The 16181-nt window shown below is 46.6% G+C and overlaps 1 protein-coding gene across 1 annotated transcript in view; it reads left to right on the forward strand.

Moving 5' to 3' along the window:
• Positions 1–16181, forward strand: part of KANK1 (KN motif and ankyrin repeat domains 1) — a gene marked incomplete at both ends in the record, with an annotated part of 51233 nt that overhangs the window by 10880 nt on the left and 24172 nt on the right. The window contains one exon of the mRNA XM_082013395.1: positions 13435–16089. Within this exon, the coding sequence (XP_081869521.1) occupies positions 13435–16089 (2655 nt within the window). The remainder of the gene's footprint in view (positions 1–13434; positions 16090–16181) is intronic.

The raw sequence follows: 16181 nt of genomic DNA on the forward strand, positions 1-16181 counted from the left end.
GCCTGACTGTGCAAAAAGAAAAAAAAAAGAAGAAAAAATAAGATTTCACCAAATTTGAAGGCTTGAATGCTCTTCTTGGTCCCACAACAAGACTTCTTACCATAAGCTTTTCTGAGGAGTCATACTGGGAGATGAATAGAGATCATGACTTGCCTCATGACACAGAAAATACCGAGAAGTTGAAGTTTGTTCTGTGTGAAGCTAAACCAGGTGAACACTTAACGATGATACAGGGCACATTTTTCAGTTGCATACTCTTTGGGTAGTTGCTAACTAGTGAGAGACCTAACTGTAGCATGCAAAGTCTCTCATGCGGAAGTTTTGAGTGTTACATAGTCATTGGGTGAGACTAATCATCCATAACTGCATCTCCAGGCACTTGACCAGTAGATCCCCTTACAGTACTAACATATCAGCTGCAGTCTGACATTCTGAACCCCATTACTGAATACCTACCAGCTACCCTGAAAATACTGTGACTTGAAACCAGTCCTGGACCACCCCCGGCTCAGGAAGTCTCTGGGTCGCAGGTTTATGGAAGCTGAGAGGAGAAATGTTGCTGTATGTTTGCCTTTCTTACGCTTTTCCAGAGGCATCTGCTAGGGAGAAGGTGGGTAGGCCAGATCAGACTCACATCTGACCTGAATGGCTAGCGGGTTTTAAATCATTCTATGGAAACCAGCTGCCAAATTCTGAAAGGCTGTAAAGAAAAAAACCCCAAACCCACTGCAATGGCACGCCTCTCTTCCAAAACAAAATGTACCAAAATAAAACCAAGAACCCTATATCCAGCCTTCACCAAAATGCAACACCCATGTTTTTGGGGGTAGGAACATAAACCTGAGAGTAGTGAGTCAGGCCTAGCTCTTGTGCTCCCAGGACCTGATCGTTGTAGTTGGGCAATTTATTTCATTCTTTCCAAGCAGAGCCACTCCAGTGCTGAGGAAATGGTCTGTTGGAGGCAAATGTTTTAAAGAGCTGTGGTTCATCCGTCGCCTTTCAAAGATCCATTGTGCCCTCTCTACCTTTTGTTTTTCAAAAGGAGCATGAGATAACCTGCTCTTTAGATAAGAATTTACCAGCTGGAGGGCTGCCCATACACCAAATCTCACATTGGCTCTGCTGCAGACCAAATCAGGGCTTTTGGTCACTGGGGAGCTGTGCTCTGACCTCACTTTTGTTTCCTGCTCTAAACAGTAGCTGAATGAGTTCATTTGGCACTATAATGGTCTCAAAGGCCAAGAGAATAAATACAAGTGTACTCTTTGCCTTTAGGTTTTGCTGGTGCCAACCCAGATATGTACCTCCATATTTGACTTGCTGGACAAGGGACTGTGCTGATACACGTTATGGGTTATTGCTTGCACTTGTGGCAGGTCCTCTTCAGCCTGCTGAGTTGACCAAGCTTTGAGGAGAATCCACTGAAGGTGCACGACTTGGTGCAGGGCTCATGCAGATGTCAAGCCCTTGAAACCACAGAGTAATGATAAACAGATGGAGCATGTGGAGACAGCTGCTAAATCTGTTCTTCTTTAAATGCTGTCTTTTTTTTTTTTTTTTTTTTTAGAAAAATTAAATCATATAACGTTTTTTTCCCTCTGAGCAGAAACCTAACTCTTGAGAAGGATGTTTTGGCCATATCCTCTATTCTCATACTTTATCTTGGATGTCACAGGTTTTTCACAGCAGAAAACTAGATGGGTATTTTCATGTTCTCCCCTTCCAGTTGTGAAGAACCTGCTGACAGAACTAGAAATGCCCACCAGTAACACCCAGTGCTGCTGTGCACTGCTTGTCCTCACCTGGCTGGTCACTCGCTCTGCAGGTTGAAAGACAGGGCTTGAAGGGCAGCAAGCACAAAGCGGTGGCTGCAGGCTCTGGGCAGGGTTTCAAGGGCTGAATTTTTGCTTTTTGTTTCCCTGAACAGAAAGCATGGGTTGAGTTTCAGCTGCCTTAGTGTTTTTGTCTTTTAGGAGAAACTTCAAAGCACGGTTAGAAGCTGTTCCCAAAGCAGGGTTTATGGAGAGCTGCTTTTCTTTATGGATGGGATAGTTAGAGGAGAGACCAAAGCAAACCAAATTCACTTAAAATGCAATACCTTTGTGGTCCATAGATGTAACAAGTTGGCTACATCTAGAGACCCTCTTCGGGCTTTTTTTTGGGAGCTCGTGTTTTATAGTGTATGCATCAATGACTTGTAATTCAAGGAAATAAATGTAAAATTACCTAGAGGGCAGGATTTATAGTCCAAAAGCTGATGCCTGTAAGTATTAAATATTACTTTACTTCATATTAAATACCACTGAAGCCACTAGACATGTCCACGAAACACTTTTATTGTAAGTCTGTGCCATTATTAGCTGAAGGCGCTGTGGAGGACTTGGACCTCTCTCCTGTTATTTCAGCACAAAATCCCACTTCTGTTTGAAGTACAACTCCTCCAATCTGCAGTGATCTTGGAAATTATTTCAACAAGTTCATGTATCTTTTTTTCTTTACCTGTTTGTGGGCATCTGGATAGAAGGCATGGTAATGAAACTCTTCTTCTTCAGTCCTGTAAAGTCTTAGGACCGTTGTTGAATTAGCCTTTCCCCTTGCCCGTTTACTTCTGGAGTCCGTGTTTGTCTATGCTACAGCAACTGTTAGTGTAAGCAGAGGTGAAGAGCAATGGTGCCGAGGCCTTGGAGTGTCTCCATGTGATGCTGAGAAGTGACCCTTTCTGCATCTGGAGTCCCAGTTATCTTCACCTGAGTTAATACTTGGTGTTATGTGGAAACAAGAACACTGAATATGGGAAAATCAAACATGTTTGTACATCATTTTGAAAGTGCTTGTACTAGCATGAAGGGTATCTTGTATATTTTGGCCATGTTTCAGGCAAAAAAAAGAAAACTGTTTGTGTCTGTAACTTCATACTAAAAGTTTTTATTTTTATCCCTCAAATTATAAGCTGCATTTGAGAAGCATAAACAAAACGAGATTGAATGTAACACAGGCAGAATTGCAAGGGGTGGTGGTTACAACAGAGGTAATTGTTTTGCCTGAATTACATCAATGAACCTTTCTGTGCTCTCTGTCCACATGTGGGAGTGAGAAATGAGGGGGGTGGGGTTGAAGGGCTCAGGGAGAAAGGGAGAGCGGGTGGAAGAGAAGTCATCTGAACTTTTAATTCCCTCTGGGGAATGAATCTGTCTTCATCAGAGAAAAAAAATACGAATTTTTTTTTTTTTTTAGTGTGTCATTTAGTGTACGTTTCCTTTTATCCTGCTGTCCATTTCATACATTTTAACCCTTGGGGAGCCGGAGGCGTCACGCAACATCTGAAGTGCTGTGAAGGAAACCACTGGCGCTGCACTGGGCCGGCTGGCGGGCTGGGACCGTCTCAGGAAATTCCAAATGAGTATAAATAAATGCTCTGTAGCAACCTCTGGGCTGCCTGCCTGCTGATGTGTCAGGAATACGCACTCCCTTTAAGGCAAGGGAAAGTGTGCTTCAGACTTAATTTCCTGAAAAACTAAAGGCACCAACGTCCAAGGGTTTGCTTCTGGGTGGATCGGTGAGTGGGACCCTCGAACGGGGTGGTAGGAGAGGGGAGATACGAGTGTCTGGTTCTGCCAGTGCTGCACGCAAGCTGAGAACCGGGACGGGGGCACCCCGGGTAGTGCAGCTGAAACCTGCCCTCCACGTTCTTACAGGGCATTAAGTTGGGATGGTTTTTTCCTTGTTTTTTAACAGTGCCCAGTTAGCCGGGCTGTCTCACCCGTGCTGCCGTCTGAAGGGAGTTCGCACGTGCAGTTTCACGCGCCTCTGGTAGCGTCTTTGGTTTTGTTGCTATATAGGGAGCAGTTTTCTTTCCTCCAGCAAATGCAGGCTTGCTTTCTAGTGGGAGGTCAGCGTTGTGAGCACTCAAGTGAAGGGAGCACTGCACCATTTACTGTCAGGCATCGTTTCAACAGCAGAAGGGTAGCTGTTACCTTCAAGTTGCTCATTTTGTATACTGTTCATAGACTTCCAATTATAAGCCAGTGTTTTCAGCTATTTAGAATGTGCATAATGAATTACTTCTAATTATAACCTTTTCCATATTTTCTCTGATGATCGCTTTCTTAACTTTTGGAGAAAATAATTTCATCGGTCTGAACTATTTTAAGTGCAGAGAAAAAACTTCAGTGTTTTTGGAAAATGCAAATTGCTTATGCTTTTGAAGTTTGGAAGGCAACACACGTCTTATCTCACACAAGGAATCAGTGCTAGATTAATACAAAAAGGAGTAGGAGGGAACAATTCCCGGTATTTGAAATATCATACTGATTATGCACCTTCCTTATGGAGGTAAGCATGTGACAAAATAATGTCCTTCCAGGATTCATAAATACAAATATTTGTAGAACCATTCTTGCAGAAGACAATTCTTTCATTTTTTCCACCGTGTGCACAGCTGTGAGGCCAAACTGAAACCGTAAATCATTTTTAATATTCCATGGCAGGTTTATATCCCAGGTTTATATTCCATGGTTCTTTCCTGATGGTTACTCCTGTTACAATAGCCCTATGTATCTGTCTCCGCGTCTCACCTCTTCAGAGATTTATAGGCACAGAAGGGTAATGATATTATAAATCTAAATATTTTGGGTTTGTGATTCAGTTGTTCTTGGCTAGAAAGCAAACACAGCCTTCTTTGCTTGGGCTTCAGCAGGTAACACTGATGCGTGTGTTGTGTTTTTACAAAACTTTTACACTTTTTAACACAGTTGTGTTAAAAGACGTTTTCAGGCAAACACCTGGCTTGTATCGATGACTCCTTTGGTCCCCCTGGGGAGTGGAGAGATGATCTGGATGAGTGAAGAAGGAAGAGTGCTCTGCTTTGCCAGCTCTATATCTGGGTTTTGTGAAGCCCATCCTACTATGTGGATGCAAGCCTTGATCTTTGTAATTATTTTTCCCTTCTCATTCTTCTTGTGACAATGAAGTGGTGTAAGGTAACAGGGGATGATGTACTGTTGGAAGAGCAGGGCAGGTATGCCACATTTTCAAGGGTTGGCAAGGGAGGCAGGGGAGATTCGGGGTTTCTTCTGTGCAGCAGAGGACAGCAAAACTGCCTTAGCAATGCTGGGACTCCACCTCGCGTTCATCAGCATCGCTGGCTGAACCAGTCAGCCCAGATCTATTGGGATGTATTTTCGGAAAGGAAGGCTATGGCGGTCTGAAACTGAGCTGCTCTCCTACTGTGTTCGGTAGAGCACATTGTATGGCTGTCTCCCATGGCTGTGAGGACCTTGTGACTGGTGTCTACTTTTTGCCCTAACATACCTTATTTTGCCAGGCCTGAGTTAGTCTGATTCAGAAAGTATCTTTAAATTGAATGCTTCTTCATTTGTCACAGATGTGCCTGAACCCAGTAAGTGTGCACGCAGTAGAAAGTGAATGAAATAAATGCTTCAGGCAGCGATGAAGGGCTGTTCTCAAGTAGACAAATACTGCAAGATGAAAAAATGCACATGGAAGCAGGTGCCTGGAAAGAATAAATTCATACTGGTTGGGACTTGGTTTTCAGATGTAAGTAAACAGGACTAAGATGCCCCGTATTTCAAGCCCAAAAGGATGACTGTTGACACTTTGTCGCTCTTCCCAGTGATACCTGAGAGAGCAGGAGGCTAACTTTGCTATGAGGGGATGAGCATCTTTCAGGGGAGGGCATTTTCTGTGGTTGAGCCAACTAAGCCTCCATCACCGGTTCCGTGGTTTGCTTTTGATGTAAGGCAAGCTTTTTCTTCCTTAGTTGTGTTTTTTGACACAGCACGTCGGTTAAAGTGGCATTTCCAGAGGATGAGTTAGGAAGCGCATCAGTGCAAAGCAGCTGCTGCTTGCTTCTGACTTGCTTGATGGTGGACCTGCTGGTGACGCTCAGAGCCGCCGTGCACCCAGTGACAGCCGTTTGCCACTGTTTTTAGATAGTTTCTAACCAGAGGCGGCAGCGCTGTCAACAACAGCAGCAGCCCCCACCATGGTTTCTGCTCTGCTCCTCCTTGCTGCTGGCAGGGCAGTTAGCATACTAAGCTAAGGACTATATCCCTTCCCACCCATGCCCTGCTTCCTGCCAGCCGTAGTCTGATTTCCCCTGGGACCAGTGAGTCAGAAACTGGGATGGAAGCAAAACAGACTAGCCTGTTAGTTTTGAGTTTCCGTGGTTAGCAGCCTTGAGGTGATGCACATACAAGATGTCCCACCACAGAACTGCCAGATCTAGAGCTATTCCCAGAAAGTGAGAGCAGTTGAAAAGGAGACTTACTATCAACCTCAAATAAGGGAGCTATCAAGAATATAAAGCAGATTTTGTTAATTGGGGGGGGGCATATTGCAGTCGCTCTCAGGACAGCTGGTTGTGCCTTTTTTCCTGCCCCCTCCCTCCCCCAAATAGATTTCTCATAAAGAAGATTAATCCGTTATTCAGGGTTAATTAATTTGCATTACTTTCTCATAGACTGTATTTTATATTTTAAATGAGCTTCTGTCTGTGCTACAAGTTTTCAGTTCAGGTATTCTAGAAGTAAAAGGTTAAGACATTAAAAACTCTAGAGAGGGTTAGGAGGTGTGTTTTTTGAAAGGTGGTTTTTACTCTTGGCTCACAGAAATTATTTTTAGTTGTGGTCATATGATGTTCAGATATAAACTCTTGTAGTTAACTCTTTTTTACGATGTGAAAAAAAAAACTTTAATGGTGTAAAAAAAGGTAATGTGGCCTTGAAAGACCCCCCTCCTAACACCAAAAAGGCTGTTCACTAAAAATACACAACATATATACATACATATATATATATATATATGCATGCCTTTGGGTAGCAGTCTGGTGAGCATTCTGAGCATTTTCTATGTGATATCAAAATGCTGTGGTTTTCGTAGCTATGAACAGTCATCAGTCATCATGTAGTTAGGAAACATGCAGCAAAGGGAGAAGAATAAGAAAAGTTGGAGTATCTTTTACAAGGTTAAGAAATGGTTGTGTGGTTTGGGAATTGACCCTTGAGGAGGAGGTGACAGTGGGACATCCAGACTAGTGCATCCATCTGACCACCGGTACCAAGATGAGAGCTGGCTCTTTGTTTTTGGTATAATGCTAAACAATTTATTATATTTTTATTATAGTCCTAGTATATCCTATGTCCTAGTATAATGCTAAGCAACTAAGATTCTTCAAGTTCAGTGGAACATAACTGCTTGAGAGACTGTTTTCACTGTGGGTTGATCAAGTCAAATGGAAGAGCCCAGTTAAGTCAATGGAAAGACTTTTGATGCTTTCAATGGCCCTTGCATTGTGGGTATGATTGTTTTGAGTTTTTCTTCTATCGCCTTAAGGGTCCTACTTCTTCTAGAAAGAGCATGGTATTAAGACAGCAGATCCATTCTTAAAATGCCTTCTTTCACCAATGTTGTGCAGTAAATACAGCCTCGTAGGCCAGTGCCCTAGTGGTTGTGTTCACAGCACAACTGAAACACAGCAGCCCTCTGATTTTTCTTCAACTTTGCTGCTGCTTATATTCATTGACTTAAGGTGGTGTCCTTAATTCACTTCTGTGAGGCTTGCCACTACAAATATCTGAGCTGGAGCTTCTCCATCTTGAAATAAAAACCTGCTTATTACACAGTGTTGTAGCTTCAGCCTTTCTCATTATTATCAGGGAAGTTGCTATCCTCCATTTTTTGATTACAACTCCCAAGACAAAGCACTGAGTATTTAGCTGTCAGATTTAAAAGTTAGCTCCCCAGTTCGGGTATTGACACACAACTTTTAAAAACTAATCTAAAACCCTTATAAAAATATTTTATCATTTTTCTGCTCCTCATTTTGGTTTGAGATTAAATTTGCAGCAAACATCTTACACTGGAGATTTATGTCTTCAGTAAAACATGCAGTAAATGGAATTCCTCTATAAAAGGAGAATCCTCTGCACCTGTAAGTGTGGTGTTGGTAGCAGGGTCGGTCATCCCTCTGTGGCTGGGGCATTTTGGTTTGGACTGTAGTACCCCAATACTCCACAGCCTCAGGTGCATCAGGAGTTATATCCCGTTTGCTCCAGACATAGCTGTAGCTGAGTAGTAGCAAAACAGATTAACTTTCTTACAAGTCGGTATTTATTGGCTTCTTTTCCATAGCAGAAAAAGAGGGGAAGGTTGCCAGCCACATCTACACTACGACGTGGTATGCCGGGCAATTGTGCCGTTGCTTGTGCAAGCTGAGCTGGGTTATCCCAGCACGCCAGGACGGGGGCTGAGGCCAGCACTGGGGTATCGTCATGGGCAGCTTCGTGGCTTGACTCTGCTGTGCTGCGGTGGCTCTCCTCCTTTTGGGAGATGAGTATCCTCCTTTTGGGAGATGAGCAGCCAAGCTAGGCAGCCCGAGCTCCGCGCCCGCAGCATGCTTCACGCTACCGCTGTCTGCTTTAACGACGAAGGGGGAAATAAAACACTCGATGCTCCTGCTGCATGTGGCAAAGTACAGAGACAACTTTCTGTAAGTTTTTCCCTCTCGGTTCTTGGAATAACATAAAATCTGACAGATTGATTGTTTGGGTTTTGGGCTTTTTTTCTCCCCACCTTTGAAAATACTGGAGAGCTGGGCTGAATTGTCGGAGAGCTAGTAATTTCATGGGATTGTCTGTATATTGCTAGCCAAAACAAAGCTGATCAAATGAGTGTGCTGCAAGGCTACGGTCTATTTTCCAAGTGCTTTTGTTGTTGTTGTTTTGTTTTAACTTACATTCAAATCCCAACACCTGAAAAGGAGAATGAAACAGAAATTCTTAATTATTCCATTCTGCTTTTTCTTTTTGAACAAGTGCTTGACCTCATGTTTTGGTTCTTTTCAGAAGGTGAGGCTGATACCCGTTTATATATGCTGAAGAACAGAAAGAGAAGAGAACAAAAGTAGTATTGGGGGTGGGAGGAGAAGGGGGAAAGCATCAATTTCTTCTCTGCTGCAGTGAAGAATCAAAAAGTCAGAACTCTTTTTTTTTAATCCCCTCTTTTCCTGCCCCAGATAACCTTTCAAACCAAAAGCATCTATAGATACTGACTGGACTCCATTTATGCCAGCTATTGCCTCTGTATTTTTCCTCTGCAGCATTCTTTATGAATTGTCTTATGCCGTAACTCTGGAAGGAGACTCTGTTATTCATAGCGTTATTTCAATGGAAAAGACTTCTTTAACAGCAGTCAGATCCAAGATACAAATGCCTTAGAGCAGATATCATAACCAGATGGGGAGAGAAGGCTTCAGATGTGATGTCTGTATTTTCAAGGCATCTTAGACTTTTAGCTTCAGTCATACATCTTCAGTTGCTTCTCTTTGCTCTTTCTGGGCTGTCCAAGGCAGCTTTACAGTAAAGTTTTCCTAGCTTGCAGAACCAAAATTCTGTGTCTGCCCACATTTTCACTGCTTTTCTCTCCCCCCAAAGTCTTGAAGCACATCAACTAAATGTCCTTTTTTTTCCACCAGTTCTCCTGGTCTGGGAGCAGACATGATTAGTGTGGACTTGGGTAGGGCTGACTCGATATTTTAATATACTGATGTTCTTGTGTAGTGCATTGGATGGGATATAATTTAATAGAAGTTGGCAAGACTGGAATGTTTGGACAGAGCCAGTCCCAGCAGTGCAGGAGGCGAGAAGTGAAGAGTGCATTTTTAAAATGCTGCTTGTGTCCTGCCCATGGTTACCCTGCAGCAGGGACAGGGAAATGAAGTCTTTGCATACTTCTGGAGAAATGCATTAATAACAACAGTACCACAATGAGGCCTCTGTGCTTCACAGAGCATTTTACTTCACAGGTACTGGCCTAAAAGCATGATGTGTTTGTGTCTCGTTGCATTTAAAGATCTCTCAGAAGAAAACAGGAGTGTCTGCCGCGTTTTTTTCACAGTGTCTGTGTTTGTGCATCTGCACATACCGTTTCGGTGTAACGCAATGACATGATTAAACTTTGCCTGAGCTACTACAGAGACTGAGGAATAGTTCTTCTAATTTTAGCAGTGCCCATGATCAGCTGGCCAAGGATGAGACAAGATGCCTAGCAAGGGTGTTTGTGCTGCCTGGTATTTGCTACAATACTTCTATGTGTGTTGGGGCGAATGGGCTAGGAATCCCTTGCTCACTTGAGGTCTCTGGTGTGAAGGCTTGCCTTCTGGCTGAAGGGCAAATAGATATGGCTTCCTCTGAGGTTAGCAGGAGGTACCTGCTTCTGTAGCACTTGGTACTCACCCACCAAAGCTAGGGAGTAAGGGCATCTGTGGTTCATCCAGGACCTAAGGGCTAAAAGGAAGCAGGGCTGTACTTTTATCGGGTGTTTATTCATTTCCTTTTTACTAGATTTTTTTTTCTTTTGGATCCAACAAAACCATTTTTATTGCTTGAAAACAGCCATCCATTTTGCTTTGTTCCTTCTTAACAGGCACACCCGTTTCGGCCCTTTCTCTGAGACAGCAAAATGCACAAAGGCTTGGCACAGCTCCTGCAGGCTGCATCAGTGTTGTGGAGTTGGTAGATCGCATGCCTGATCCTCCTTTGTCTTAAAGTAATCAAGCAATGTCTCCAGAGACCAACTCACAATACTGGGATTGTGTTGGCGAAGTGCTCACTGTGGTGTTTTAAGGAGAAGCAGTAGGCAGTCAGCTCCACACACAGTCTCATGCTTGTCCTGGTAGTGCTGCCAGCTTAAGCTGAGGACCAAAGGGATTTTATTGTGAAGACACTGAGCTGCCTGTAGGTGTTGTGGAGAGGTTTAGTGAGGGATTCAGCGTGAGTGTGATTATTTATTTTTTATAGGTTTCCATTGAGCAATACCATTTCATGAAGAAGAAAAATATATCTGAGATTCCAGTTTGGCTTTTACGACTTAATATGAGATTTGCATGTCTTTTTAGAGGTTTTATGAATATTTTTCCAAAGATGCATTAATTCTTAAGTGCTGGGACTTCCAAAGAGTCGGTTCCTCCCTCCCACATTCGACACGCATTGTGCCCAAGGACAGCTTTGGGGAGCTGTCTGACTTCACTGGTGTAGTGATGGGAGAATCGGAGATGTTGCTGGGTGGGAGGAGAAGGACCGAGACAAGCAGAGGAAAAGAACTGAGAAAAATGGGAGAACAGGTAAAACTGATGGAGCTTGAATTTACGTGGGCTAGGTGAAGAGACTAGAACCAAGCCTGGGATGAGAGTATAACCAGATTTGGAGTTAGAATTGGTGCAGCAAGCAAATGGATGTTAAGTAGAGAAAATGGGTGAGAAATCCAAAGCGTGCGAAGAAGGCAGAACGAGATCAGACGACTACAGGGGATGAGGGCTTGTGTGAGAGCGGGGACAAACCTAGGGTGCAAGTGGGAAGGAAAGGTGACAAATGTAGGGCAAGGGGCTGTGGGGTGTGGAGAGTTGTCTGTCTGTGGGGAATGGAGCCAGGATGAGAATCTGGGAACAGAGCACTGAATTTGGAGAGGAAGAGGAGTAATTTGCAGAGTATGGTCTGCTTCATTCCCTCCCTGTCAGTGAGAGTCCTGGAGACTTTCTCCCTCTCTGACATTGAGGCAGTGCTGCTGGAAGGAGCTGTGCGTGCTTATGTGCTTAAAGTATGTCTGCATGCATGTATTTTTGCTTCCACTCTGGTATTTAGATGGCTATTTTGGGTGCATCTATAAGTAAATACCACAAGCATACTGGGACTGTGGTCTTTCAGCAGAAACATGTGGCCTGGGGCCGGGGGGTTGTTGGTGTCTGCCGAACAGGCTGTCCACACTGCAGGACCAAGATACCAATGCGCTCAGGTCAGCCCCACTCTTGTGGCCCTCACAGCCATCTGCCTGTGTCTGTGTCTCCATCCCGTTCTCTCCCTGTGCCAGGGAAGGTAAGTTTTACCTGAGCAGCATCCTCCTTCCGTCTGCTGCCCGGGGTGTCCTGTGGTAGCCAAAAGCAATGAAGGATTGCCATGAAAGCAGCTATACTGTCTGTAGACAAAGCTTTTCTTCAGCATGCCAAGGAAACTGGAAAAACAGGAGCTTCCCCCCCCACCTTTTCAGTACAACATTAAGTCATTTCCTGTAGTCGCAGTAAGTCGAGAATTTATCCTTTTTTCTTCCCTGCACACACCCCACCCCCACCCCCCCAGCCCCGAGGTTTCTATTCCTTTAAGAGGACGCGGCTTCCAAACCTCGCCTTTTAAAAACGAAAGAGCTAAATTCGCCTCCAGGCACGGTAGCAGCCCGCTGCGTTTTCGGGGCGGACGAGGGGCGCGGGGCGGACCCCGCACCTCGGGAGGGCGGGCGGGGGAGCGCGGCCGCTGCGCGGGGCCCGCCGCAGCTACGCGGGTGCGGGAGGCTATTCCTTACGGCGTGAGGAAAGAGAAAGGCGGGAGGGAGGCAGGGCTGCGGCGTGTGACACATGAGGCTGGGGCAGCCATACGTGGCTGGAAAATTTGCAGCGTGGGGGCAGAGGCGTGTGGCTAATTCAGGTAACCGGCAAGCTGGCTTTTATTATTCCTCCAGCTCATAACTCGCAACAGTTGTTTTTCCCCTTTTTTTTTTTTCTCCCCCACTCCGCGGGAGGGGAGGAGGAGGTTGTATAGCAGTGCTGCATATAAATACTCAGCCCACGGCAGCCCAGCGGATCTGGTGAAGTCTTACTTAGATTGCTGTGGGGACAGGCGAGTCCTGTGTCTGGAAGGTGGACAGATTTTCCTCGCATGCCAGGCGACCGTCTCCCTCGGCAGTGGGATTCGGGACCCTGCCGGAGCGGGGTCCTGCTGCCTCTCTTGGTGCTGGGGCCTTCATGCAGTTTAAGATGAAAGAGGCAGCGGCGCTGGTGGAAGTAATGTGAGTTGAGGTGAGAGGGACCTGCTGTTGCCGCTCTTGCGGCAGCAGTTCCCAAAGCCCTAAGACAGCTCAGATCTGTGTGAAGTCCGACGGCGTCGGTTGCATAAGGAGCAGGGTCGAAGTTCCCGTCGTCTGCTTGAATGCTCCTTCTAGAGAAGTTGGTCTCTGGATGATTTGCCCGGTACGTTGTAATCCTGTCGTCGTACATGACAGCGTAGCATGTGTTAAAGCTTGGTTTGACACGGGAAGGCTGGAGGGGTTTGGGGAAGGACAGCTTTAAGCTACTAGCCGTGCCACTTCTGCGCCCCTTTGTTAGCAGACACTATCTCTGTGTGTGCATGTGTACACATTTATGTGGGTATGCACTTCTCAGCATTTGAAAACCTACTGATTAACTTTTAAAAAGTTAATCGGGACTTAGTGTTGAGGGTCAGTCAGCGGAAAGCTGGTCTGCTGCTGAGCTGCAGCAGCAGTTTCTGCCTCCGGCTGTGAGCACCCATCTTTCTGCGCTTGTGTTTCAGGGTGTAGTTTACTGAGACATAGTTTCTTTTCCAGCGCTGATTTTTCTTTCTTCTTTTACAGAAAAAGAGGAAGTTATTATAAATGGAGAAGATGAAAAAGAACGGAAAGACCCCTATTTTGTGGAAACACCTTACGGCTACCAGCTAGACTTGGATTTTCTGAAGTACGTGGATGATATACAAAAGGGGAATACCATTAAGAAACTAAACATCCGAAAGAAGAGGAAAGCCATACCAGCCTCAGTGGGTACCAAGAACTCTGGTGGCCAGTGCAGTGGCTGGACCTCCACGGAGTCTCTCTCTTCATCCAACAGTGATGAGAACAAGCAGTCTTGTCTGGCAGCGAGGGGTCAAGTAACCTTGTCCGTCACTGCGAGACCCTCAGTTTCCTTTGAAGCATCTCCTTCCTACTTAACTGTCCCCGAGAGTAAGCAGCTTCCTCCTCCCTCCCCGCAGCTTCCTCGGCACAACCTCCATGTAACAAAAACCCTCATGGAAACACGGAGGCGACTCGAGCAGGAGAGGATGATGCAGGTCATGCCCGGAGATGTCCGCAGGCCCCGGCTTTCCAGCTTTGGAGGCATGGGCTCCACAAGCTCCCTCCCCTCTTTCGTGGGATCTAGCGGGTATGGTCACATGTCTCAGCAGGTGCAGAATGGGTATCAGGGGAATGGTGAGTACGGTGCCTGCTTCAGCTCCTCTATGGGCAGTTCCATTCGTCACAGCCCCATGAGCTCGGGAATATCCACACCAGTCACCAACGTGAGCCCGGTGCATCTGCAGCACATCCGGGAGCAAATGGCAGTTGCCCTCAAGCGTCTCAAGGAGCTCGAGGAGCAAGTGAAGACCATTCCTGTGCTGCAGGTCAAAATTTCAGTGTTACAGGAAGAGAAGAGGCACATGATGGCTGAACTCAAGAACCAGAGGAAGGCCACTCAAAACGACACGTATGGTTTCAGAAAGCGATCCTACAGTGCAGGAAATGCAGAGCAGTGGGAACACATGTCTCAGGTGAGAAGAGGTGGAGAACTGTACATAGATTGTGAGGAAGAGGTGGAGAGCGTGGAGCAGAGCTCGCAGAGGATAGAGGAGTTCAGGCAGCTGACTGCTGAGATGCAAGCCCTGGAGAAAAAAATCCAGGATAGCAACTATGAAAGTCCAGCAAACCTATGGGTGAACAGAGAAAGCTTGACAAAAGAAACCCGATCTGTTGCTGTAGGTGCTGATGAGAACATGAATGATGTGATTATATACAACAGATCTGTGAGGCAATGCAGAGAAGTAGCTGTGGGGACAGAGAAAGAAATGAGAGAGTCTGGGGTTGGGGTGACAGAGGCCATGCTTGGCTTGTCTGCGGAGGTCGAGAAAGAGATAGAGCTTCAGCAGCAGACCATTGAAGCCCTTAAGGAGAAGATTTACAGACTAGAGGTTCAGTTAAAGGAAACGACCCATGACAGGGAAATGACCAAATTAAAACAGGAGCTGCAGGCAGCTGGGTCTAGGAAAAAAGTGGATAAAGCCATGATGGCTCAGCCCCATGTTGTCAGCAGGATGGTGGAGGCTGTCATACAAACAAGAGACCAAATGGTGGGAGATCACGTGGACGTTGCCGACTCGTCGGTGGGAAACCACCTGCAGACGAGCAGCGTTGGCATCTCCTGCAGACCTGCCGTGCGGAGCACGGCTGCGGGCCCTGAGCTGCTGATGAGCCAATGGCTGGTGAGGGAGAGGGCAGGGGTGCGAGACCAGGGCACAGGGAGGTCTGTTGAGCTGCGCGATAAAGCGGTGGGTGCAGAGACGAGCGTCTGTGAGACAGGCGTCAACACGGAGGAGGAGGCAGGTGCTCCAAGCCCCGGAGGGGTGGCACGGGCGGGCGGAGCAGTCCGGTCTGTGGGCTGTGGGGATTGCTCGGTGGACGTGGTGGTTTGCGCCCCCAAGGAGCATGTGTCCCGCGAAACGGCCACAGAGGCTGTGCCAAGGGCAGAGGCGACGGTGATGGCTGTGCCTTCTATGGCTAGCCAGCAGACCAGCACCGCTTTGGAGATGGTGAGCCAGTGCACCAGCACAGAGACAGCTTCCCTGGCAGACTGCGGGACAAACACCGCTCTGAGCAGCTACGATAAACAGACCAACACCGAGAGTGTGGAGACGCGGAGCGTGGCGGTAGGAGATGGCCGGGTGAAGGACATCCATGCATCTGCTAAAACACGTTCGGTTGGAGTGGGCACCTTGCTCTCTACCTACCCTGGCTTTGAAAAGCCCTCTGCAATAAAAACCAAAGACTGTGGTGTTGGGCAGATAAATGTTCATGAGAACTATCTGGTTGGTCTTAAAATGAGGAGTATTGCCTGCGGACCCCCTCCATTGCCGGTTGTGCCGGCTGGCACCAGGAGCATCGGTGTTGGAGGAGAGTCTGTGTGCGAGCCAGTGAGCAATGTCTTGGAAAGCCCGCTGCCTCCACCCGAGCTGAGGACAGGCTTGGATCACTACATTGAGCGCGTGCAGAAGCTGCTGCAGGAACAGCAGATGCTGCTTGCTGAAAATTACAGTGAATTGGCAGAAGCATTTGGGGAGCCCCACTCCCAGATTGGCTCTCTCAATTCGCAGCTTATCAGCACCCTCACCTCCATCAACTCTGTCATGAAATATGCCAGCACGGAGGAGCTGCGGAGCCTGGACCTTCAGAAGCAGTGCATGGAGAGAAGCGCCACGTCAGGTAAGCCCAGCGTCCGGGCGCGCGTTTGGTCCGCTCCTTGCCAGCGCCGCAGGCCATTCACCTGCTTAGGCTCTCGCTTTGCCTGGAAGCAA

The sequence above is a fragment of the Phaethon aethereus genome, assembly GCF_964289735.1.
Source record: "Phaethon aethereus genome assembly, chromosome: Z".
Classification (NCBI taxonomy): domain Eukaryota; kingdom Metazoa; phylum Chordata; class Aves; order Phaethontiformes; family Phaethontidae; genus Phaethon; species Phaethon aethereus.